The 25,519-nt window shown below is 48.1% G+C and overlaps 1 protein-coding gene and 1 long non-coding RNA gene across 2 annotated transcripts in view; one reads left to right on the top strand and one right to left on the bottom strand.

The window, feature by feature from the left end:
* Window positions 1-25,519, bottom strand: part of LOC132382623 (A disintegrin and metalloproteinase with thrombospondin motifs 7-like) — a 205,884-nt gene that overhangs the window by 141,243 nt on the left and 39,122 nt on the right. The window contains exon 4 of the mRNA XM_059953029.1: window positions 9,322-9,518. Coding sequence (XP_059809012.1) covers window positions 9,322-9,518 — 197 coding nt within the window. The remainder of the gene's footprint in view (window positions 1-9,321; window positions 9,519-25,519) is intronic.
* On the top strand, window positions 2,610-9,677 carry LOC132382627 (uncharacterized). The gene is made up of 3 exons (XR_009508432.1): window positions 2,610-3,743; window positions 6,448-6,631; window positions 9,496-9,677. It is a non-coding gene; the product is annotated as an uncharacterized LOC132382627 (long non-coding RNA).

Here is a 25,519-nt window from a genome sequence, read left to right as displayed (position 1 = left end):
CTGTGAACCAGTCCAAATGTACATATGCTGTGTCTTCAGGTTCCTCAGCCTCAACTCAAACCCTGTTCAAAGTTCAAAGTACGTATTAGTTACCGCCTCTCAAAGTCCAACTCTGGATGCTCATGGAAACGGGTGAGGCCCGCCATCAGAGCCCTAGTGAAGCTGTATTGGCCAATCCCCTGCACGGTGGACACAATGGATTACAGAAACACTGGTCAACTCCGACCAGACCATTGACTTCACCAATGCAACTGCTCCAGTTTTCAGGGAGAGGTACGAGGTGACCCTCAGAGCCAAGTGTGTCCATTTGCAGGATACCGGAGCACACGGACATCTCTGGACAGTTGCTTTTTCCACTTCCAGGACAACAGGAAACATCTGGCTTCCTGGAATATTAGATCATCTCCATCCTTATTTATTTCCTCTTATTTTCAAACCTATTCCTTCCCAGATACTTACCCAGCATGCAACAGTGATAGATGTCACAGCATTACTCGCCAACACACACACAAAACGCTGGAGGAACTCAGCAGATCAGGCAGCTTCTATGGAGGGTAAAGACCAGTTGAGATTTCAGGCTGAGCCCCTTCATCAGGACTGGCTAGAATAAGAAAGGGGAGGGAGGGGGAGGAGAGCTATAAGCTGGCAGGGAATAGGTGAGACCAGGTAAGTGGGAAGGGGGATGAAGTCAGAAGCTGGGAGGTGATAGATGTAAGAGGTAAATGGCTGAAGATAAAGGAATCTAATGGAACCTCCCTGATTCTGGGGAATTTTGTTAGATTATTGCTTTTTAAATTTTATTTTATTGAGATAAAGCGCAGAATAGGCCCTTTAAGCCACACCACTCAGCAATTCCCTGATATAATGTGAGCTTAATCATGGGACAACTGGTAGATCTTTGGACTGTGGGGGGAGATGGGAGCAACATACAAACTCTTTACAGGCAGCAATGGGAATTGAACCTGGGTCACCTGTACTGTAAAGCACTTTGCTAACCACTACACTACTGTGCCACCCCTCGAACTACGAGGTTGCACTGCTCTGATGATATTACCTGGGCCGAGACCCTTCATCAGGACTGAAACATTGTTTATTCCTTCATAGATGCTGTCTGACCTGCTGAGTTCCTGCAGCATTGTGTGTGTGTGTGTGTATGTGTCTGTGTGTGTATGTGTGTGCGTGTGTGTGTGTGTGTGTATGTGTGTGTGCGTGTGTGTATATGTGTGCGTGTGTCTGTGTGTGTATGTGTGTGTGCGTGTGTGTGTGCGTGTGAGTGTGTGTGTGTGTGTGTGTGAGTGTGTGTGTGTATGTGTGTGAGTGTGTGTGTGTGTGTGTGTGTATGTGTGTGTGAGTGTGTATGTGTGTGTGTGCGTGTGTGTGTGTGTGCGTGTGAGTGTGTGTGTGTGTGTGTTGCATTGCTTAAGATTTCCAGTATCTGCTGAATCTCTTGTGTTTATGATGCAATGATCCGCACAGATTTCATTGTAATTCAGCACATGTGACAACAATAAACAAATGACTAATTAATTTTTTGAACCACAGATGGTGGGCCCTTGCTGGAGGGTGCAGGCCCTCCCCAGATTACGGCAGGTTTCGTCCCCGTAAACTCTTCATGCCCAGTCCGCAGTTTAGAAGTGCAGCCACAAACTATTCTCAGGTGGCACAAGATGCCCACAGCCTCTGGCAAATCCATCCCCATCCACCCTGCCAGAGGTCGGCTCATACGTACGGACTAGACACGTCGGGCGTTCGTGAACTGGGGAGGACCTGTATCGGAATTGCTCCTATCGTCAAAGTTCTCACCGGCTACTCTCAGGGTCCCTGGCCTCGCTCGCCATCCCTCCCTGACCAGTAGCCTCCCGTTCGGCCTCTCCTGGAGTCTCCAGGTTTCCTCTTGGCCAATCCCAGAACTTGATAGCCAGTCTCAGAGCCCAACCGTGTCCACCTCCTCAGCCCATCTCACAGGCTGAAGCAGTCACTTCCCTGCAATGCAGCTGGGAGCTGTCACACAACAGGGTGTGTGTAGTGAGCAAACAATTGCGAGCAGAGCCAAACCTGCTGCACTTCAAGTATTTCAATAAAGGCTTACAAGTGTTTGGTTTGAGTAGAGACCATTGAGCTACCTTCCTGAACTGCTGCTAAGAGCTCTTCAGATGATTTAATGGATCCGATATGGTCGACGGAATCTTTCCATCAGAACAATTGTGTAGCAAGCAGGGCTTGTTAGTCTCAAGCAGCTAAAATGGAACAGCTTTTCAAGTGACATTCTTCGAAGGAACATGAATAACTAACTTAGCTATTTTTGCCTTGTTTGCCAGTAAATCTTAATGGGTTGGAACACGGAAAATAAAGTCTGTGTGTTGGCAGAGTGCAGTTTACATCCCCGAGATTTTCCATGGAACTCTGTAGCTAAAGGAATTCCTCTGCAGTTTAATGCATCTTCTGGGCAAGACGGTGCCAAGCTGCGGTCTCCGTCAATTTTAAATTCATAGAGATGGCTTTGGGGTCAGAGAGGGGAGCTAGGAGTCAGGTTAGAGTTTAGAGACTTGGAGAAGATGGAGCCAGCAAACAACGCAAGCAAAGGCAACATCCTTCAGATAGCTCACGAAACTACCTCAGTAGTACGTCCTTTACTATCTCTTTCAGATATGATTCTACTGTGAAGCTGCGTGCAGTGGGAACCTGTGATGGTGTGTTTTCCGGCCAAACGAGCAATCTGGCGCTTTGCTGTCTCCAAGGGAGTTTGGTGAGGTTTTGAACGAAGTGTGCAGCCTGGAGAAGGGTCACAAGCCCACGTTTGACTCCATTTCTCGCCGTTTAAAGCATCAAGGAAGATTGAAATCGAGGACAAGAGCAGAAGGCGTACAGGTGCTCAGCATCTGACCGGTCTCTCTCTCTCCCTCTCGCTCAATGCTGCCAGGGTCCTGGGTCTTGCCGATTAAAGCATTGAAGAAGATTGAAATCGAGGACAAGAGCGGAAGGTGTACAGGTGCTCAGCACCTGACTGGTCTCTCTCTCTCCCTCGCGCTCGATACTGCCAGAGTTGTGGGTCTTGCACAAGGTTGAATCGATGCGGTTTGTGAATTGGACTCTGTGTTCACGTTACGACGTCTTTCCGGTTTCTGGTCACTCATTTTTGTCGCTGTTTTGTGCCATTTTGATCGGGGCACACTGGCTCGGCAGTTGCATTCAACGAACGACACAATGCTACATTGAACTGAACTGAACTGGGCTGGGTGTTCCTGAAATGTTTCGATACCTTTGTGGTTTGACGTTTTATATTCTGTGCTTTTCACTCACTTTTTTTGCTCTTTTCGTGATTTGTTCCTTTGTTTTGCGTTTTGGGGGTTTAACGTTTTTCTTTACGGTGTTCTTTGTGGCTGTCTACAGGAAGACGAATCTCAGCATTGTATACTGCGTACCTTGATAATAAACGTAATCTGAATCTCAGGGTCAAGGATGTGGACGATCTGTTCTATGATCTGCATTGGAAGGCCAGTGACCTGGACGTCGGGATGAAGGACAGCTGTGGATGTTGGGCTATCCCAGGACAGTGGGTCCCAAGATTGGATATCCACGCGGGCAGGAGGCCGAGGAAGCACACGGGCTGCTCAGTCGACACACCTGGAGTTCGGGTCCTGACATCGGCTAGTTCAAGGGTCAATACCAAAGATCAAAGCCAAAAGGTCAATCAGAAATCGAGGCCCACAGGCCCGTGGCTGGAGGACTTTGCGCGTGTGTGGGTGAGTGCGGGGTGGGAAAGGGGCTTGTTTTATTGCTTGGCGTGCTGTTCTGCCGAGCTATGTTAGCGCTGGGATGTGAGGCGACACTCGCGGGCAATGCCCCAGCACATCCCTCGGTTGTGTTGGTTGTTAATACAAACGGCGCATTTCATTGCACATTAATACGGAAGTATGATATTTAATTCCGAGTCTGGATTTGAGCAGACTCTGCAAATTGGCACAGCAAGCTTCCACAAACAGTCTTTATGAAAAGTGTCCACTTCGCCAGTTTTGGTCTTACAGACTGAAGTGTGAGTATTGTGCAGGGGACTCTTCCATTTCTCAGCCAGGCTCTGGGAGCTTTCATGCCCAACTGGGAGCTCCAGTGAGTCCATGTTTTAACGATTCATCCCAAAGTTAGCACTTTCCACGGATCTTCCTCGTAGTGTCAGCGTGAAGCAGGATCTGAACTCACAAGAGAGACACCTAGTCAGGGGCAGGCTGGGCCTCCTCCCGAGAAATAGGGGAGCAATGGTTTTATGCCTAACTTGTTAATCAAACCTCTGAATTCTGCAGAAAGCCGCCAGTTTCTACAGATGTACTGTGAAGAGCATTGTAACTGGCTGCATCACCATCTGAAATGGAGGTGCCAATGTATAGGATCGGTAAAAGCTGCAGAGGGCTTGTGAACTGAGCCAGCTCCATCAAGGGCACTATCCCCCCACCTCCGACAACAGCAGATAATGCTTCCCAGAGGCAGCATCCATCATTCAAGATCCTCACCATCCCGGACATGCCCTCTTCTCGGCTCAGAACATCAAATATTTATTTGTCTCTGTGGATTTTGGCCGACCTTTTAAGTTCCTCCAGCATTTTGTGCGTGAGCTGCTCAAGATTTCCAGCATCAGCAGAATCTCTTGGGTTTCGGATATGGAGAGGATGCTTCCCTTGTGTGAGAATCAGGAAATATGGAGTACGGTTTAACGGCAAGTTTCACCATAGTCAATGTTAAGGTTACTCTTTTTCTTGCAGAATCATTGGGATTCTCTTACTCAACGGGGTGTGGAGGCAGCAACCCTGAACATTTTGGAAACGGTAGATATACTCAGCAGCCTGCCCCTGACTAGGTGTCTCTCTTGTGAGTTCAGATCCTGCTTCACGCTGACACTACGAGGAAGATCCGCGGAAAGTGCTAACTTTGGGATGAATCGTTAAAACATGGACTCACTGGAGCTCCCAGTTGGGCTGAGAAATGGAAGAGTCTCCTGCACAATACTCACACTTCAGTCTGTAAGACCAAAACTGGCGAAGTGGACACTTTCCATAAAGACTGTTTGTGGAAGCTTGCTGTGCCAATTTGCAGTGGTCCCTCTGGTCATCTGCTTGTTAACGCAAATATCTAATCAGCCAATCACGTGGCAGCAACTCAATGCATAAAAGCATACAGACATGGTCAAGAGGTTCAGTTGTTCAGACCAAACATCAGAATGAGGAAGAAATATGATCTAAGTGACCTTGACCGTGGAGAGATTGCTGGTGCCAGATGGGGTGGTTTGAGTATCTCAGAAACTATAGATCTCCTGGGACTTTCACAATCAACAGTCTCTAGAATTTATAGAGAATAGTGTGAAAAACTAAAAACATCCATTGAACAGCAGTTCATTGAGAGAAAACGACCTGTTAATGAGAGAGGTCAGAGGAGAATGGCCAGACTGGTTCAAGCTGACAGGAAGGCAACAATAACTCAAATAATCACACATTATAACAGTGGTGTGCAGAAGAACGTCTCTGAATACACAACACATCAAACCTTGAAGTGAATGGGCTACAGCAGGAAAGACCAGGAACACACACTCAGTGGCCTCAGCACACAGGAGGTACCTAATAAAACGGTCACAGAGCGTTAATCGAAAATTACAAGAATAAACCGTACAATGCCTTTTCAATCTCACCATCATGGTCGATGTGGTAAGTACTGTTCTATTACATTCCGTAAAACCAATAGGACCGTTGTTGCTCATGTGGCCCCCTTGGGGAGGGTTGGTTCACTACGACAATAGTTGAGGGGTTTCCTCACCTAACACAGCCCCTCACTCTCTAGTAGCGGAATAATCCTAGACTCTTGTCCTCTACCATCGAGCCCTCGTGGCTGCACTAAGCTACACTCCAACCCTCAGCATGTCTTCCTATAGCCTGGATCGTGCCAGTTGGCAGAACTCCCCCACGGGCATCTCGGTGTGCTGGGAGACCAGTATTGTGGAATAACACAACCAGAGTCGGGATTTACAAATCAGTGAAAAAAAATACATCATTACAGCCTTTAAGCTTCTGTATTTTGGTTGTGAGGAGTGGTGTAGAGGAAAGGAAACAAGCTTCCTACCCAGATCCTGCTTGCATTATACCTAGTCTCAGAATAAAGATAATGATTATATTCCATTATCACATATACATCGAAACATAGAGGGAAATAAGACCATATGATCATAGGAGCAAAATTAGGCCATTTGGCCCATCGAGTCTGCTTCCTTATTCAATCATGACTGTATTTTCCCTCCCAACCCCATTCTCCTGCCTCCTCCCCATAACCCTTGACACCTTGTCTAATCAAAAACCTTTCATCCTCTGCTTTAAATACACTCATAAATTGGGCTCTATAGCTGTCTGTGGCCATGAATTCTATAGATTCAGCACTTTCTGGCTAAAAAAATTTCTTTCATCTCTATAGGGATGTCCATCTATTGTGATGCATCATTTGTGTCAAATCAAATCAGTGAGGATGTGCTGGGGGCAGCCCACGAGTGTCGCCACGCTTCCGACGCCAACATAGCATGCCCGCAGCTCACTAACTCTTTGGAACATGGGAGGAAACCGGAGCACTTGGAGGAATCCCACGCGGTCACAGGGAGAAGGTAAACACAAAGTACACTGCAGATGCTGTGGTCAAATCAGACGTACAAAAAAGCTGGACGAACTCAGCAGGCCGGGCAGCATCCGTTGAAAGAAGCAGTCAATGTTTCAGGCCGAGACCCTTCGTCAGGACTAAAGAAGGAAGGGGCAGGGGCCCTATAAAGAAGGTGGGGGGAGGGTGGAAAACCAATCAGAGGAAAGATCAAGGGGTTGGGGAGGGGAAGCAGGGAGGGAATAGGCAGGAGAGGTGAAGAAGGAATGTAAGGGGAAAGCACTATGGGTAGTAGAAGAAGGCAGAGTCATGAGAGGTGATAGGCAGCTAGAAGAGGAGACAGAGGTGGGATGGGGGAAGGGAGAGGGAGGGAATTAACAGAAATTGGAGAATTCGATGTTCATACCAAGGGGCTGGAGACTACCCAGACGGTATATGAGATGTTGCTCCTCCAACTGAAGTTTTGCCTCATCGTGGCGGTAGAGGAGGCCATGTATGGATATATCCAAATGGGAATGAGAGGGAGAGTTGGAGTGGCAACTGGGAGATCCTGTCTGTTGTGGTGGACGGAGTGTAGGTGCTCGACGAAGCTGTCCTCCTCTACATTGGGGAGACACTCCGCAGATTGGGGGACTGCTTTATCAAGCACCCCCACTCCGTCCGCCACAACAGACAGGATCTCCCGGTTGCCACCCACTTCAACTCTCCTTCACATTCCCATTTGGATATGTCCATACATGGCCTCCTCTACTGCCATGATGAGGCTAAACTTCAGTTGGAGGAACAACATCTCATCTACCGTCTGGGTAGTCTCCAGCCCCTTGGTATGAACATCGAATTCTCCAACTTCCAGTAATTCCCTCCATCTCCCTTCCCCCATCCCACCTTCACTCTGCCTTTTCTTCTAGCTGCCTATCACCTCTCATGACTCTGCCTTCTTCTGCTACCCATAGTGATCTCGGCCCGAAACGTTGACTGCTTCTTTCAACGGATGCTGTCCGGCCTGCTGAGTTCGTCCAGCTTTTTTGTACGTCTCACAGGGAGAAGGCAACGGTTCTTACAGACAGTGGTGGGAATTGAATCCCGATCTTACAGTGGAATTTCAATATGGCGGTGTGATTTTGAGACGATCAGGCAATCTGGCGCTTTGCTGTCTCCGAGGGTTTTCCACGAGGCTGTGACCAAAACGTGCAGCACAGAGGCTAGAAAGCCGGGAGGTAGGGTGAGGGCTCATGATCAACTCCACCTCTCGCTGATCAAAGCACTGAGAAAGACTTAAATCATCAAGGCAGGTGTGGTGGATAAGAGAGAGTTCAGCGTCATCTGACAGTCTAGTCTCTCGCTCACTGCTGCCAGAGAAAGTGTCTGCGTGTGGCCGTCTCTCGCTCCCTGCTCCTGAGGGAAGATCCTGGTGTTCGAGTGAACTCTCTGTCTGTAGACGGTGCCAGAGCAAGGTTTGATCGATGCAGATGGCAGATTTGGACTCTCAGGTTTATGATGTGTCCGAGTTCTGCTCCTTCTCATTTCGGGCCACTTTAGAATCGGGGCAGCCCGCAGATAATGAATGCCGAGCTGAACTGAACTGAAATCTGCCTTTTGATTTTATGTTTTATATTCTTTTTTGCTGCTTTTTGTTGTCATTTGCGTGTTTTTTTTTGCACGTGCGCAAATTCCTGTAATCCTGACGATCAACATCTCGCAAAAACATAGAGTGGAATCCAGTTAATCGGGAGAATAGCCATGGAAATAGTTATAAAAAAGACAAACTACCATTTAACTGCGTAATAAATTATGTATCTAAATGACACACAGAACAGGTTAGTACACTACCAATACTACTACAGTACGAGAAAACTATGTACAAGTTTCCAATAGTTATCCATCGAGGAATTCCGTGTACACTGCTGTACTCTTTTGATTGACTGTAAATCAACAAAATTAGTGCAGACACCTAGTCAGATAACGGACGGCCTTCGTACAGAGCTTGCAATGATTGCATCTTCCAGATCCCCACTTTCATTCTAACATTCAAGATGATTACCTAACGTTTGCTGAATCTTCTCCTTGGTCTCAAGGCCCCAGTGGCATCAAGATGTCTGTCAACGAACACACGAGTTGTTTGCTGAGTTAATGGCATGAGAACAAAAGACCAACGAGTTTATCTAGCTCTGTGTCTCTCTCCTAATACTTGTGGATCGAACCCCTATTTACTGAGGCACTTTTCCCCTGGTTCTTGGCTCTTCACCTAGACCGAAGGATCGGTGGCCAGTGCAGACCCAGGATGACTTCACAAGTCCGAATTCGGAGCTTCCCCAACAACAGCAGCAATCCAGTGGCGGCTGCAAATTGTGAGCCCTGAAGTCTTTGTGGGAACCTTTGTAACTTAGAAAGTAGTATTTTGTGTGGTATTTATTCGTGCTTTCTGCTTTATGATAATAAATTAGGCTTAAGTTACTTTGTTGTACTTATATGCCCATTACCACATCTCCTGGACTCTTGAATTGGTTGGGTATTTTGGGTCTGATCAACCCAGCCTGATACACCTGGCTACTTTTTTCTATTAGTTTTTGTTCTTTAAGAGTTATCCCAAATAAACACCTGCCCCAATGCACCAATGCCCCAATAAACCAGAAGCCATTATAGTTGGTAAGTGATTTGAAACGTTCTACGAAAGCGGGTAAGTAATTGACAATTACTCACCATGTTCATGATGGTGAAGACGTAGGCCTCAATGCTTTCACTTCCATGATGCTCCACCATTTTAGTGTCTGCCACCACCAACGTCTCCACCCACCTCTCCTTGCTGATTGACCGCTGCTTAATCCGTCTCTTGCGCTCTTGTTTCTTCTCCCACCTTTCCCGTTTCTTTTCCAGATGTTTCAAGTTCTTCAGGGAATCTGAACAAGTTCCAAGGAGAAACAGAGAGTGGGATTTGACTTTGGCACTGCTCGACAACATTGGGACTGGTCAAGGAACAATCCCTCCCAACGCCTTCTCCCCCACAATCCCTCCCAACACCTTCTCCCCACAATCCCTCCCAACGTCTTCTCCCCCACAATCCCTCCCAACGCCTTCTCCCCACAATCCCTCCCGACACCTTCTCCCCCACAATCCCTCCCAATGCCTTCTCCCCACAATCCCCCCCAACGCCTTCTCCCCACAATCCCTCCCAACGCCTTCTCCCTCACAATCCCTCCCGACACCTTCTCCCCCACAATCCCTCCCGACGCCTTCTCCCCACAATCCCTCCCTACACCTTCTCCCCCACAATCCCTCCCTACACCTTCTCCCTCACAATCCCTCCCGACACCTTCTCCCCCACAATCCCTCCAACGCCTTCTCCCCCACAATCCCTCCCGACACCTTCTCCCCCACAATCCCTCCAACGCCTTCTCCCCCACAATCCCTCCCAACGCCTTCTCCCTCACAATCCCTCCCGACACCTTCTCCCCACAATCCCTCCCAACGCCTTCTCCCCACAATCCCTCCCAACGCCTTCTCCCTCACAATCCCTCCCGACACCTTCTCCCCACAATCCCTCCCAACACCTTCTCCCTCACAATCCCTCCCGACGCCTTCTCCCCCACAATCCCTCCAACGCCTTCTCCCCCACAATCCCTCCCAACGCCTTCTCCCCCACAATCCCTCCAACGCCTTCTCCCCCACAATCCCTCCCAACGCCTTCTCCCCCACAATCCCTCCCGACGCCTTCTCCCCCACAATCCCTCCCGACGCCTTCTCCCCCACAATCCCTCCCGACGCCTTCTCCCCACAATCCCTCCCGACACCTTCTCCCCCACAATCCCTCCCAACGTCTTCTCCCCCACAATCCCTCCCGACACCTTCTCCCCCACAATCCCTCCCGACGCCTTCTCCCCCACAATCCCTCCCAACGCCTTCTCCCCCACAATCCCTCCCTACACCTTCTCCCCCACAATCCCTCCCTACACCTTCTCCCCCACAATCCCTCCCGATGCCTTCTCCCCCACAATCCCTCCCGACACCTTCTCCCCCACAATCCCTCCCAACACCTTCTCCCCCACAATCCCTCCCAACGTCTTCTCCCCCACAATCCCTCCCAACACCTTCTCCCTCACAATCCCTCCCAACGCCTTCTCCGCCACAATCCCTCCCAACGCCTTCTCTGCCACAATCCCTCCCTACACCTTCTCCCCCACAATCCCTCCCAACACCTTCTCCCCCACAATCCCTCCCAACACCTTCTCCCCCACAATCCCTCCCAACACCTTCTCCCCCACAATCCCTCCCTACACCTTCTCCCCACAATCCCTCCCGACGCCTTCTCCCCCACAATCCCTCCCGACACCTTCTCCCCCACAATCCCTCCCTACACCTTCTCCCCCACAATCCCTCCCAACGCCTTCTCCCTCACAATCCCTCCCTACACCTTCTCCCTCACAATCCCTCCCGACACCTTCTCCCCCACAATCCCTCCCAACGCCTTCTCCCTCACAATCCCTCCCTACACCTTCTCCCTCACAATCCCTCCCGACACCTTCTCCCCCACAATCCCTCCCGACACCTTCTCCCTCACAATCCCTCCCAACGCCTTCTCCCCCACAATCCCTCCCTACACCTTCTCCCCCACAATCCCTCCCAACACCTTCTCCCCCACAATCCCTCCCGACACCTTCTCCCTCACAATCCCTCCCAACGCCTTCTCCCCCACAATCCCTCCCGACACCTTCTCCCCCACAATCTCTCCCAACACCTTCTCCCCCACAATCCCTCCCGACAACTTCTCCCCCACAATCCTTCCCAACGCCTTCTCCCCCACAATCCCTCCCGACACCTTCTCCCCCACAATCCCTCCCAATGCCTTCTCCCCCACAATTCCTCCCAATGCCTTCTCCCCCACAATCCCCCCCAGCACCTTCTCCCCCACAATTCCTCCCAACGCCTTCTCCCCCACAATCCCTCCCAATGCCTTCTCCCCCACAATTCCTCCCAACGCCTTCTCCCCCACAATCCCCCCAGCACCTTCTCCCCCACAATCCCTCCCGACACCTTCTCCCTCACAATCCCTCCCAACGCCTTCTCCCCCACAATCCCTCCCAACACCTTCTCCCCCACAATCCCTCCCAACACCTTCTCCCCCACAATCCCTCCCAACGCCTTCTCCCCCACAATCCCTCCCAACACCTTCTCCCTCACAATTCCTCCCAACGCCTTCTCCCCCACAATCCGTCCTGACGCCTTCTCCCTCACAATCCCTCCCAACACCTTCTCCCCCACAATCCCTCCCAACACCTTCTCCCCCACAATTCCTCCCAACGCCTTCTCCCCCACAATCCGTCCTGACGCCTTCTCCCTCACAATCCCCCCCCCAGCACCTTCTACCCCATGGCATGAAGTCATGACACCTGTCTTCTAGCTCCATCAATCCACCTCACCGCCAAATTGAAATCTAAAGTCAGGAAGTTACATTTCAGCTTTATAAAACTCCAGTTATACCACATCTGGAGTATTGTGTACAGTTCCGGACGCCCCATTATAGGATGGATGTTGAGGGTGTAGAAGAGGTTTACCAGGATGCGGTCTGGATTAAAACACATGTGCTATCACAAAGAGTTGGACAAACTTGGGTTGCTCACTCTGGAGTGGCAGAGGCTGAGGGAAGATCTGGCAGAAGTTTGTAAGACTATGAGAGGCACAGATAGAATAGACAGACAGAATCTTTTTCCCAGGATTGAAATGTCCAAAACCAGAGGGATACACTTAAGGAGAGAGGGGATAATTTGAAAGGAGACATGTAGGGCAGATTTATTTTGTACACAGAGAGTGGTGGGAACCCGGAATGCCCTGCCTGGGGTGGTGGTAAGGGCAGAAACATTAGGGACTTCCTAGAAACATTCAGATAGGCACATGAATGTGAAGAAAATGGAAGGATATGGACATTGTGCAGGCAGAAGAGATTAGTTTATTTGGCCATTTGATTACTAATTTAATTGGTTCAGGGCAACATTGTGGGCCGAAGGGCCTGTGCTGTACTGTTCTGTTCTACAGTGTATTCCTTCAGACTCCAACACTCAAACTAATTTCTACAGATATACCGTTAAAAGTACTCCGACTGGCTGTATTATGGTCAGGAATGTACAGCAAGAAGCTGCACAGAGTCGTGGTCCTGGCCTAGTATGTACATCACGGCAACATCCCTTCTCACCAGTGGTGGGTAGTATCCACAGGAAGTGTTGCCTCAAAAAGGCAACACCCATTAACAAAGATCCCCACCACCCGGGCCGTAGCACCTTCCTACAGCTCCCATCGAACAGGAGTACCGATGCCTCAAGTCCCACACCAGCAGGTTCAGTAACAGCTACTTCTCTTCAACAATTCGGTTCTTGCACCAACCTGCACAGCTCTAAACACTGGAGTTTACAAGCACCATGTCTGCTTTGCACTGAAATGTTATTGTTTTGTTCTAGCTATTGTTATGATGACTTGATTTGTACTGTTGCCACAAAAACAAAACAGATTTTATGACAGTCATTGATAATAAGGATGATTCTGAGACAGTGTTAGGTTTAAAACACAGATTGCTGGATGAATAATCCAACCCCGTGGTTTGGTCACAGTGTTATTTCTGAAACACATGGCTGATTTTGAAGCAATTCCCCAAAACAAATTTACTTCAGTTATGTCTTTTCAGAGTCCTAACAGCCACACTGAGCTCACCCCTTCCTGAACTTACTGTATGCAGAGGACTGAAGCCCACAATGAGTGTGAAGTAGGGACAGAATTACTTCTGTCTGTACAGAAATAAAAAAACTTGATTGACACTCAATCCGGCTCACTGTTGTCACTCTCTGCCTTTTTCCCTTTGTCTCTCAGAACACTTTCAAATTCAGAATCACTATCACCAGCGTATGTTGTGAAATTCATTAACTTTGCAGCAGTAGTCCAATGAAATACATGATAATAGAGAAAAAAATGTGAACCACAGTAAGTATACATCTCAAATAGTTAAATTAAATAAATAGTGCAAAAATAGAAATTAAAAAAGTAGTGAGGTAGCGTTCACATGTTCAATGTCCATTTTGAAATCGATGGCAGAGTGGAAGAAGCTGTTCCTGAATCATTGCATGTGTGAAAATGAGTAGCAATGAGAAGAGGGTGTGCCTTGTGTGATGGGGATTCTTCTCACTGTTACCATGAGGGAGGAGGTACAGAAGCCTGAAGGCACACACTCAGTGATTCAGGAACAGCTTCTTCCCCTCTGCCATCCGGTCCTATGGACACTAACTCATGTGTTAATATATATTATTTCTGTTCTTACACTACTTTTCATCTTTTCAATATAGAAACATATACTTTCTGTAATTGATTTGTCTATTTTTTCCTTTCTACATTTTCTTTGCATTAGTGTACTGCTGCAGCTAAGTTAACTAATTTCACGATGCAGTCTGTGATAGAAACCTGATTCTGATGGATGCCACCTTTTTGAGGCATCACCCCTTCTCTCCCCTTTCCCTTTATTTCCACTTCCTTTGTCCTGCTCCTCCCTCCTGTCTTCTCTCTCTCTCCTTATCCTTCCCTCTCTCCCCCCTCCTTCTCTCTGCTTTATCGTTTCTAAATTCCTGTCTCCTCATCTCTTCCCTTTCTCGTATTTCGTTTTCTGCATTCTTCTTCTCCTCTCTTTCTCACTCTCACCTCAGCACTCGCATGACCAGATTCAGGAAGTTAGTTACCACCCCTCAACCATCAGGCTCTTGAACCAAATGGGGTAACTTCACTCATTGCTGTTCTCACAATGGATACTCTCACTTTAAGGACTCTATCTGGTTACTTCATGCTCGTTATTTATTGCTGTTTATTTAAATTTGCATTTGCAGAGTTTGTTGTCCATTGATCCTGTTTACAGTAAATTTCCATAGATTTGCTAAGTATGCCTGCAGGAAAAAGAACCTCAGGGTTGTACGTGGTGACACATAAATACTCTGATAATAAAATTTACTTTGAACTCTCTCCCCCCCCCCCCCAACTTGTTTTCTTTCTGATTTTCTATTCCCTTCTTCTCTTCCTCTCTCTCTCCTTCTCCCTCCCTCCTTCTCCCCTTTTCCTTGCAGCTAGGATTCTGGAAACCTTCATAAAAATAACATTAAAATAGTTTTTTAAAGATTTTACATCAGTAACATTTTGCAAAAGTAAAAACATGTGACTCTATAATTAACTCATGGAACCACACCAGCACCACTCCTGGCAGGAGGGTTTAATTACAGCCTCATACATACCATGCACATATCTGAACATGCTCATCTCGTGCCTATTCTGAACGTTCACCATAAACTTGTAGGAGTGTGGAAGAAATAAAAATAGAATCGATGTTTCATTTCTTGGGAGAGAAAACAGATCAGGCAGTCAGAAGTAGGAGGAAGCTGTGATCTTCTCCAACAGACACTTCACACTATCCCAAACTGGGATCACATACCAGTTTAGGCTTCGAAAATTTTTCCATAAAAACCCTGAACTAGTTCATTTTAGATCTGTGCAAAGAGCTATGATTAAAAACACTGGAATTTAAGCAATGGTAGTGTTTGATAAGACTGAAACAATAAAGGAGATGAGATAGACCAGACTTTATGGGAAGGAAAAGAAGAATGGGGGAAGGGAGGGAGTGAGAGAGGGGCAGAGAAAGAGGGGAGGGGGGGGAAAGGGAGAGATGGGGAGGGGGGATCGAAGGAGAGACAGGGAGAGGGGGGAGAGGGGGAAAGAGGAGGGAGAAAGGGTGAGAGATGGGGAGAGAGGGAAGGGGAGAAGGGAGGGGGAGGTGTGGAAAGAGGGAAGGGGAAAGAAATGGGAAGAGGGGAGGAAGGGGAAAAGTGGGGGGAGAAGGGGAGAGAGGCAGGAAATGAGGTGAGGGGGAGGAGGGTAAGAGTTGGGGAGAGGGGGGAAGGGAGAGAGAGGGAAGAAGGGGAAAGGGGAGAAGGGAAGGGTTGGGATGTAGAGGGTGGAGAGGAGGTGAGGGGGAAGGGAAAAGTAGGAAGGGGAGGAAGAGGGGAAAAGGGAGGGAGGGAGAGGGGAAGACGGGGTTGAGGGGGAAGGGGAAAGAGGGAGGGAAGTGGGGGAGGGGAGAAGAGGAAGGGGAGAAGGGGGAGAGAGGTAGGGAGGGGTGAGAGGGGGTAGAGAGGGACAGAGCAAGGTAGAGAAACAGATAGAGAGAGAAACCAAGAGAGGAAGGGGACAGTGATACAGAGAGAGACAGAGACAGAGAAAAAATTTTAAAAAGAGACAAAGAGAGTGAGAGCAGGGCAACACACACAAAACACTGGTGGAACACAGCAGGCCAGGCAGCATCTATAGGGAGAAGCGCTGTCGACGTTTCGGGCCGAGACCCTTCCTGCTGTGTTCCACCAGCATTTTGTGTGTGTTGCTTGAATTTCTAGCATATGCAGATTTCCTCGTGGCAGCGGGGCAGCTAGAGGTGAAGTAGAGTACAAGAGACAATAAAGAAGGGGGACCTCCATCACCCAGGGCAGGCCCTTTTCTCACTGTTGCTGTCAGGTAGGAGGTACAGAAGCCTGAAGGCACACACACAGCGATTCAGGAACAGCTTCTTCCCCTCTGCCATCCCATTCCTAAATGGACATCAAACCCTTGGACACTACCTCACTTTTTAAAATATACAATATTTCTGTCTTATGCATATTTTTAATCTATTCAATATACGTATACTAAAATTGACTTATTTATTTATTATTATTTTTATTTTTTCTCTACTAAAAATGTATTGCATTGAACTGTTGCTGCTAAGTTAACAAATTTCACATCATATGCCAGTGATAATAAACCTGATTCTGTTTCTGACATTAGACATAAGCACAGGAGCAGCCATTGTCTTATTGGAAGGAAAGATAAGACTGAGCAGCTCGAAGACCTACCCCCTGCTCTTATGTTTTTGTGACAGAGATTCAGTTAAGTACAAAAACAAGGCTATTTTGACAAATTTCCCACAGAGACCAAGGACCTGACAGCCCTATCCCTAAATCTGGAGTGTGATATTAAAGTTCCCCCCACCCTACACCCACCCCTCCCCCATCATGGTGGCGGTGACATCTGCTGACAGTCGTTGGTACTGCAGAGACCTTCTCAGAGAGACAGATTAGGGCTGAGGCCTGGGCCCATCCAGGGTGGACACAGCTCCAGGCATTACGGGCCAAGGGTCTGCTGTCCAGCCGACTGTCTGCACCTACATCCGTGCCCATGTGTCCCGGGAGAAGGGGCATGCAGTGTCTACAGATCTAACAGGGGGCTTTGCAGGAGCAGTGGGCAGCACAGGAGCTCGAGTGAGTTCTGGAGAGAAGTGACTGTGTTATAATCTGAAACTATTGTCTGCAAATAGGGTGAATCGTGGAAACCTCCAGCTGTGTAATAAGAACCCAGTCCTGAAGAAGGGTCGCGTGACCTGCCGAGTTCCTCCAGCATTTTGTGTCTGACACAGTACAGCAGCATCCAGGCTCTTCAGCTCAAAGATGTTGTGTCAACGTTTTAACCAACTCCAAGATTAGTCTAACCCTTCCCTCCCGCACAGTCCTCCATTTTTCTATCATCCATGTGACTATCTGGGAGTCTCTTAAATGCCCCTAATGTTTCTGCTTCTACCACTGCCTCTAGCAGAGCGTTCCACACACCAAACACTCTCTCTGTGAAACGATCTTACTTCTGACACCCTCCCCTATACTTCCCTCCAATCATCTTAAAATTATGCCATTTCCACCCTGGGAAAAGTAACTTCTAATCCTCCTTTGCCCCAAGGAGAAAGACCCGAGCTTGCTCAACGTTCTCTCCTCCAGGCGGCATCCTGGTGAATCTCCTCTACACCCTCTCTAAAGCCTCCGTATCCTTCCTACAATGAGGCGACCAGAAACGAACACAGTATCCCAAGTGCGGTCTAAACCTGGGCTTTACAGAGCTGCAACATTAGCTCACAGATCTTGAGCTCAATCCCCCAACACGATGTCACGATGTCTTCTTGTACAGCTGTAATGTGTGATGCTATAAACACTTCCCTGCTTTGGAAAAGCAAAGGGGGGGGGGGGGGTGGCAGTGATACCAGGAGTGTTTGAGTCAGATTTCCAACATCTGCAGCATTTCTACTGATTTTCACAATGACAGATGATCCAGATCCAACACATTTAGCCCTTTCTACGTTGTTCACTGAACTCCGGTAGGGGGAGGGAATACTGGGGGGAGTGTGTGATGAAGCGCGATTGAAGTGAGGGGTGGTTGTGAACAGACAACAGTTAATGGGCACGAACATATCTCCTGCTGTTAAATACTTTTCATCAGGTATACCTGTACACCTCATTAATGCAAATATATAATCAGCCAATCATGTGGTAGCAACTCAATGCATAAAAGCATGCAGACATGGTCAAACGATTCAGTTATTGTTCAGACCAAACATCAAAATGGGGAAGAAATGTGGTTGAAGTGACTTTGACCGTTGAATGATTGTTGGTGCCAGATGGGGTAGTTTGAGTATCTCAGAAACTGCTGATTTCTTGGGATTTTCATGCACAACAGTCTCTAGAGTTTACAGAGAATGGTGTGAAAAACAAAAAAAAAAGAAAAATCTAGTGAACGGCAAATCTGTGGAAAAGAATGCCCTGTTATTGACGGAGGTCAAAGAAGAATGGGCAGACAGATTCACGATGACAGGAAGGCAACAGAAGCTCAAGTATCAACACGTTACAACGGTGGTGTGCAGAAGAGCATCTCTCAACACACAACACGTTGAACCTTGCAGTGGGTGGGTTACTGCAGCAAAGGACCGCGAGTGTACAGAAATACACTCAGTGGCCAATTTATTAAATACCTCCTGTACTTAATAAAGTGGCCACGGAGCAAGAGAAAATCTGCAGATGCTGGAAAATCCCAAACAACACACACACAATGCTGGAGGAACCCAGCAGGCCAAGCAGCATCCTTGGAAAAGAGTGAGGTCGATGTTTCAGGCTGAGGCCCTTCAACAGGACCGACTGGGGGAAAAGAGAGGAATGTTTCTGTGGGGAAAACACTGGCTAGTGGAGTTCACAACGTGTGAGAGAGAGGGGGAGAGGGCGTATAACAGACTGGCTAGTGGAGGAGGGGGAGGGAGAGAGAGAGAGGGGGAAGAGAGAAAGGGGGAAGAGAGAGAGGGGAAAGAAAGAGAGGGGGAAGAGAGAGAGAGGGGAAGAGAGAGATAGAGGGGGGAAGAGAGAGAGATGGGGGGAGAGAGAGGAGAGGAGAGAGAGAGGAGGGGGAGGAGGGGGGAGAGAGAGGGGGAGAGGGGAAGAGAGAGAGGAGGAGGGGGAGGAGAGGGGGGAAGAGAGAGGAGGGAGAGAGGGGGAGAGAGAGGGAGAGAGAGGGGAAGAGAGAGAGGAGGAGAGAGAGGGGGAGGAGAGAGAGAGGAGGGGAGGAGAGGGGGAGGAGAGAGAGGGAAGGAGGAGAGAGAGAGAATGAATGAGAATGAATCTGATGTGGCATCTGCACATCTGCACATGTGCTGGGAGCTCCTGGGGCACACAGCTTGAGGACCCCCCACTGAAGACGACTGCACCATCTGCTGTGCAGACGTGATAAATAAACCCGACAACACAGTCAGCACTGAGCCCTAACCCATCCAGTACCCAGTCCTACCAACCAGGGGCTCAGAGCTAGTCACAGTCATGAGATTATAAACTTGGCTTTATTTGTCACGTCACACGCTCACATGGCTGTCACAGTGTTGTAGCGGTTGGTGTGATGCCGTTACAGCTCGGGGCATTCCAGAGTTCAGAGTTCGATTCTGGCGCTGTCTGTAAGGAGTTAGTACGTTCTCCCTGCGACCGAGTGGAAGAATTGAGGATCAAGTGCAGGGTGGCCTCCATGAGCTCCGGTTTCCTCCCACAAACCAAAGACCGGTTTAGTAGGTTAATTGGTTACTGTAAATCATCCTGTATTTAGGCGAGGGTTAAATAAGTGGGCTGCCTCGGGAGGGGGGGTGGCAGCTTGTTGAGCCGTTCTGTGCTGCATCTCTAAATAAAATAAAAATACAATGAGACATCAAAACGTCCAGTGAAATGACCCACACAGTCCGATGGTGTGCTGGGGGCAGCCCACAACTGTCACCAATACAGCATGCCCACAACCTACCAACCCTAACCAGTACTCCTTCGGATGTGGGAGGAAGCCAGAGCACCCGCAGGAAACCCACAGGGGCACTTATTTATTTATTTAGTAGGCTCCGGTCCTCACAGGCCTTCGAGCCACGCTGCCCAGCGACCCCTCAATTCAATCCAAGCCTAGTTACGGGACAATTTATAATGAACAATTACCTTACTAAATGGCAAGAATCGAACGCAGGCTGCTGGCGCTGTAAACTGTTACACGAATCGCTACGCTACCCTGCTGCCCCCATATAGTGTAGGAAGATCTGTGACCCACAGCTCCAGTGCTCATCTGCTGGGTGCTGGGGTAAGATGGGGCAGCTGAGTTCCAACCAGCAGAGTCTTTGGGCGGTAAAAATGATAACACTGCATGAATCCAGTTGGTGGCTGCCAAATGAGGCACCGACAACACACACAAAAACCCCAGCAAGAAACTCAAAACAGTTCTGCAGGTGCTGGAAATCCAAAGCAACACACACTAAATGCTGGAGAAACTCAGCAGCACTGGAGGGGAATAAACTGTCGACGTTTCGGGTCAAGTCCTGACGATGGTCCTTGGCCTGAAACGTCGACTGTTTATTCTCCTCTGATGATGGTGCCTGACCTCCGGATCTGCCCCGGTACTTTGTGTGAGAGCCCCAACACGTACTGGCTCCTTCACCCGACTGAACAACACTGGGAACAAGAGGGATCTGCATCTCTCTGCAGGGAGTCTCTGGTTTACCCAGGCCAATTCATGGTCACCCACACATACAGACGAGCTCCCGTAATAATATAAAATTCAAAAGTTCAACATACTTACATTGGTTTGTTTCTATGAACAGCAAAACTCATTTCCCCTCTCAGTCCGCACTGAGTAATAGAGTTTCTTATCATCTGGTGTACATTTGATAGCACTCACTCACAGATACACACCCACACTCTCTCTATCTCCCCCCTCTCTTACTCCCCTCATTCTCTCTCTCTCTCCCCCCCCCACAAGGCATTGTGTGAAATTCTGCCCACCACACTATAGATAGGAGGGACGTGATTAAGCTTGGAGAGGGTTTTAGGGACATTGCCTAGATTGGAGGACGAGTTATTGGGAGAGATTTTATTTTATTTATTTAGAGATCCGGAGTGGGACAGGCCTGCCCAGCCATTTGAGTCGACTTGCCAGTAACCTGCCGGGTTACCCCCATCCTAATCACAGGACAATTTACAATGGCCAATTAATAAACTAATCCACAGGCCTTTGGACTGTGGAAGGAAACCGGAGCACCCGGAGGAAACCCACACGTTCCAGAAGGCGGAATATAAACACCTGGCATAGGATGCGGGAGTGAACTGGGAACTGACAGCCCGAGCTGTCACAGTGTTACACGAACCCCTACGACAGTTTGGGCCTGTTTTCCACAGCAGGCTAAGTGGTGAGATCATGAGAGATGTGGATAACCAGAGGTGGTTTCCTGGGGTAGGAGTGGCTAAAACTAGAGGGTGAAGGTTTAGGGTGAGAGGGACACACAGAATGCTGGAGAAACTCAAGCCAGGCAGCGTCTATGGAAAAGAGTACAGTCGACGTTTCAGACCAAAACCCTTCAGTGAGAGGGAGTAGGTTTAAGAGATGATGCAGAAAGTCGGGTTGTGGGGTGTAATTACCAAAGGAGGTGTGAAGTGGTTCTTCCCTCCACTAGCCTGAAGACCACTCTCAGGCAAGGTGTCGCTCCTGCTTCGCCTCACAATCAGGATCATGAAGCCATGGGAGCAGGTGGTGGGTGGTCGTATGAGCAGCCGGTGCACATCACAAGTCCTGGTTATGTGACCACTGGCGCCAGTCAAACAATCTCTGAAGAGTATCGATAATGGCTGGGGTCACCCGTCTTGTAAAGACACTGCCCAGAAGAAAACAATGGCAAACCACTTCTGTAGAAAAATTTGCAATTGTCGCCAACCTACCGGTGCCAACATAGCATGCCCACAACTTACTAACCTTAACCAGTACGTCTTTGAAACCCACACAGTCACGGGGAGAACGTACAAATTCCATACAGACAGTGATGGGATTTGAACCTGGGTCACTGGCGCTGCTATAGCGGTTGGCTACTGAGCCGCCCGTTCAATTTATTATACCTCTCAACCCCATTCTGCTGCCTTCTCCTCGTAACCTTTGACACCCTGATTAATCAGGAATCTGTCAATCTCTGCTTTAAATACACCTAATGATTTGGACTCCACAGCCGTCTGTGGCAATGAATTCCACAGGTTCTCCAGCCTCTGGTTAAAGTTTCAGACTGTTGTCTTTACCATGTTGTCCACATAGTACTCAAAGTTCAAAGTGAATTTGTTATCAGAGTACACATGTATATGTCTCCATATACCACCCCGAGATTCATTTTCTTGCAGGCATTCACATTAGAACAAGGAAGTAAAACAGAACCAATGAAAACAAACAAAGACAACCAGTGTGCAAAAGAAGACAAACTGTGCAAACAGTAATTAAACAACACTGAGAACAGGAGGTGTAGGGTCCTTGAAAGTGAGTCTGTAGGTTGTGGAATCAGTAGTGAAGTTATCTACGCTGGTTCGGGAGCCTGACGGTTGAGGGGTAATAGCCGTTCTTGAACCTGGTGGCGTGGGACCCAAGGCTCCTGTTCCTCCTGCTCGATGGTAGCACCAAGACAAGATGGTGGGAGTCCATCACGATAGCTAGTACAGTAACAACAGGTCAGAAGGGGCTCTCATTTATGTTCCAAGGCTGTGAAGGAATCTGGAAAAATACTTCCATGTTCATGTACAGCCCGCAAGACATTGAATCTCAGGGTTGCATATGGTGACATTTATGCACTTTGATAATAAATTTACTTTGAACTTTGACATTATCTAACCAACTCATAAATGCAAGGCATGCCGTTGACATCACGCCTAAAACATGCTCCAAAGGCAGAAAGCTTTGGCGGGGCCACAGTGGGTTTTGTCTTCAAGTGTTCCAGTCATGTGCACACAATGATAAAACATTCCAAGAGCATTTATTCTGCAACATGAATGAAGGGACTGCCCAAGGCTTGCCAGAGAAACGTCTCAGACTGAAACACTGACCGCCATACATGCTGGTGTTTATGTATTCGTGCACATTTTATTTCATATCTGCATATTTAAATTCTAACTTGATTTTTTTATATAACTCTTGATTTCTTACACACTTTGCAGCCACTTTATTAGGTACACCTGTCCGTTAATGGAAATATCCAATCCAGGGATTCCCAACCTGGAGTCCACGGACCCCTTGATAAATAGTATTGGCCCACGGCATAAAAAAGATTGGGAATTCCTGACCTAATCAGACAATAATGTGGCAACAACTCAACACATAAAAGCATGCAGACGTGGTCAAAAGGTTCAGTTGTTATTCAGACCAAACATCAGAGTGAGGAAGAAATGTGATCTGAAGTGACTTTGACCGTGGAATGATTGTTGGTGCCAGATGGGGTGGTTTGAGTATCTCAGAAACTGCTGATCTCCTGGGATTCCACACACAACAGTCTCTCGAGTTCACAGGGAATGGTGCAAAAATCAAAAACCACCCAGCAAGCAGCAGTTCTGTGGGTGAAAATGCCTTATCAATGTGGACACTGACTAGACTGGTTCAAGCTGACAAGTAAGGCAACCAAGTGTTGCAACTGTGGTGTGCACAAGGGCATCTCTGAACGCACAAGGCTCCGGGCTACAGCGGCAGGAGACCCACAAATGTACGTCGAGTGGCCACTTTACTAGGCACAGGAAGTACCCGATAACGTGGTCACTGAGAGTGTATGTCGATCAAAGTTCCCTGCCATTCCTTTCCCTGGAGGCTGCCTGCCGAGCTCCTCCAACATTTAGAGTGTGTTACTGCCGGCATCGCTGGTGACTTCACTCAACAACATCACCCTTTCTCAGTGGCCCTTCAGCCCTTCTAGTCTATTCTGCTTCTCTATGAGATGATGACTGGTCGATGGGATCTGCAACAAGGGAACAGAAAGTGGTGGATACGGCCTAGTCCATCGCGGGCGAAGCCCTCCCCACCACTGAGCATCTACAATGGAGCACTGTCAGAAGAAAGCAGCATCCATGATCAAAGGCCCTCAACAGCCAGGACACACTCACTCCTCACTCCTACCATCGGGGAGGAGCTACAGGAGCCTCAGAACCCAGACAACCAGGTTCAGGAACAGTTATTACCCCTCAATCATCAGGCTCCTGAACCACCAGAGGTATCTTCACTCATCTAAATTCCAAACTGATTCTACAACCTATAGTCTTACTTTCAGGGATTCTACAACTCATGTTCTCAGAATTACTTAATTACTTTAATTATTTGCTTTAATTACTTTGCCTTCTTTTGCACATTGCCTGCTTGTATAATTTTTCATGAATTCTATTGCAATTCTTTTCCCATAAGTGCCTGCAAGAAAACGAATCTCAGGGTAGTATATAGTTTCATATACTGTGCACACTTTGTTAATAAATTTAGTTTGAACTTTTGGAACTTTCTTTGACCTATGCTATTCCTGTCAGCTTAATGTCCTTTATCCAACAAATAACATTTCCACTTTTAATATTTATGAGAAACACGGCCCCTGGGGAAAGATGTTCGAGATTGCAGCCGGTCACTGTCTGAGGAAGTCCTCACAGACGGACTGTCACCCATTCTCGAGGGCTCACTGTCACAGGAACTGCAGAAACCTGTCCAGCTCCTCTATAACCAACGAGTTCCCGACCTGTTTCCAAGGGCAACAGTGGTTAGCAGAAGGCTTTACAATACAGGCGATCTGGTGCCTGTAAGGGGTTGATACATTCTCATAAGGAGTTTATTCATTTTCCCGTGTCCGCGTGGGTTTCCTCCAGGTGCTCTGGTTTCCTTACACAGTTCAAAGACCTACTGGTTGGTAGGTTAATTAGTCATTGTAAATTGTCCCGTGATTAGACTAGGATTAAACTGGAAGGGCCTGTAATAAAGGGTAAATGAATGCTGGTAGGGGAGGATTGTTTCGTTGGCAGGCCTCTGGCAGTTTCCCCTTGATCAGTTTACAAAATAAATGCTCTTGTAATGTTTATCATCATGTCCACGTGACTGGAACGCTTGAAAGTAAAAACCATGTTCCTGGTCATCAACATCTCCAAGGATCTACCCAGGGCATCATCTCCGAGGGTCTATCCTGGGGGTTAGCATCTCTGAGGGTCTATCCTGGGAATCAACATCTCTGAGGGTCTATCCTGGGGGTTAGCATCCCACAGGATCAATCTGGGAATCAACATCCCAGAGAATGAATCCTGGGCCCAACACATTGATGTAGTCATGAAGAAAGCCCAGACAAATAAGTGGCTTTGATGTGTTCCTTTGTCTGCCAGCCTATCACATTCACATCGTTGTCTGTGAGATCACTTCCTTATTCTACAAAGTCACAGATCCTTTCTCTTTTATCATCCCTTCCTTCTCTTTTCCACCGTCTCTTCTTACTCTCTCCTCTTCCTCGCCTGCTCTCAGTCTAAATAGCAGCAGTGTAGCGGTTAGCGCAACGCCATTCCAGGTCAGGGTGTTCTGGAGTTCAGGCCTCAATTCCTTTTGGAATCTGTAAGGATTTACCTGTTCTCCCCCATACACCTCGTTTGTTTCCTGTGGCTGCTCCACTCTTCTCCCACAGTCCAAATATGTACCGGTTAGCAAGTTTATTGGACATTGTAAACTGTCTTGTGACTAGGCCAAGGTTAAACAGTGGGTAAAAGGGCTCGTTCTG

This window comes from Hypanus sabinus, chromosome 28, assembly GCF_030144855.1.
Source record: "Hypanus sabinus isolate sHypSab1 chromosome 28, sHypSab1.hap1, whole genome shotgun sequence".
Classification (NCBI taxonomy): domain Eukaryota; kingdom Metazoa; phylum Chordata; class Chondrichthyes; order Myliobatiformes; family Dasyatidae; genus Hypanus; species Hypanus sabinus.
Note: the sequence above shows the minus strand (reverse complement) of the source record. Positions and strands in the feature narration are given on the sequence as shown.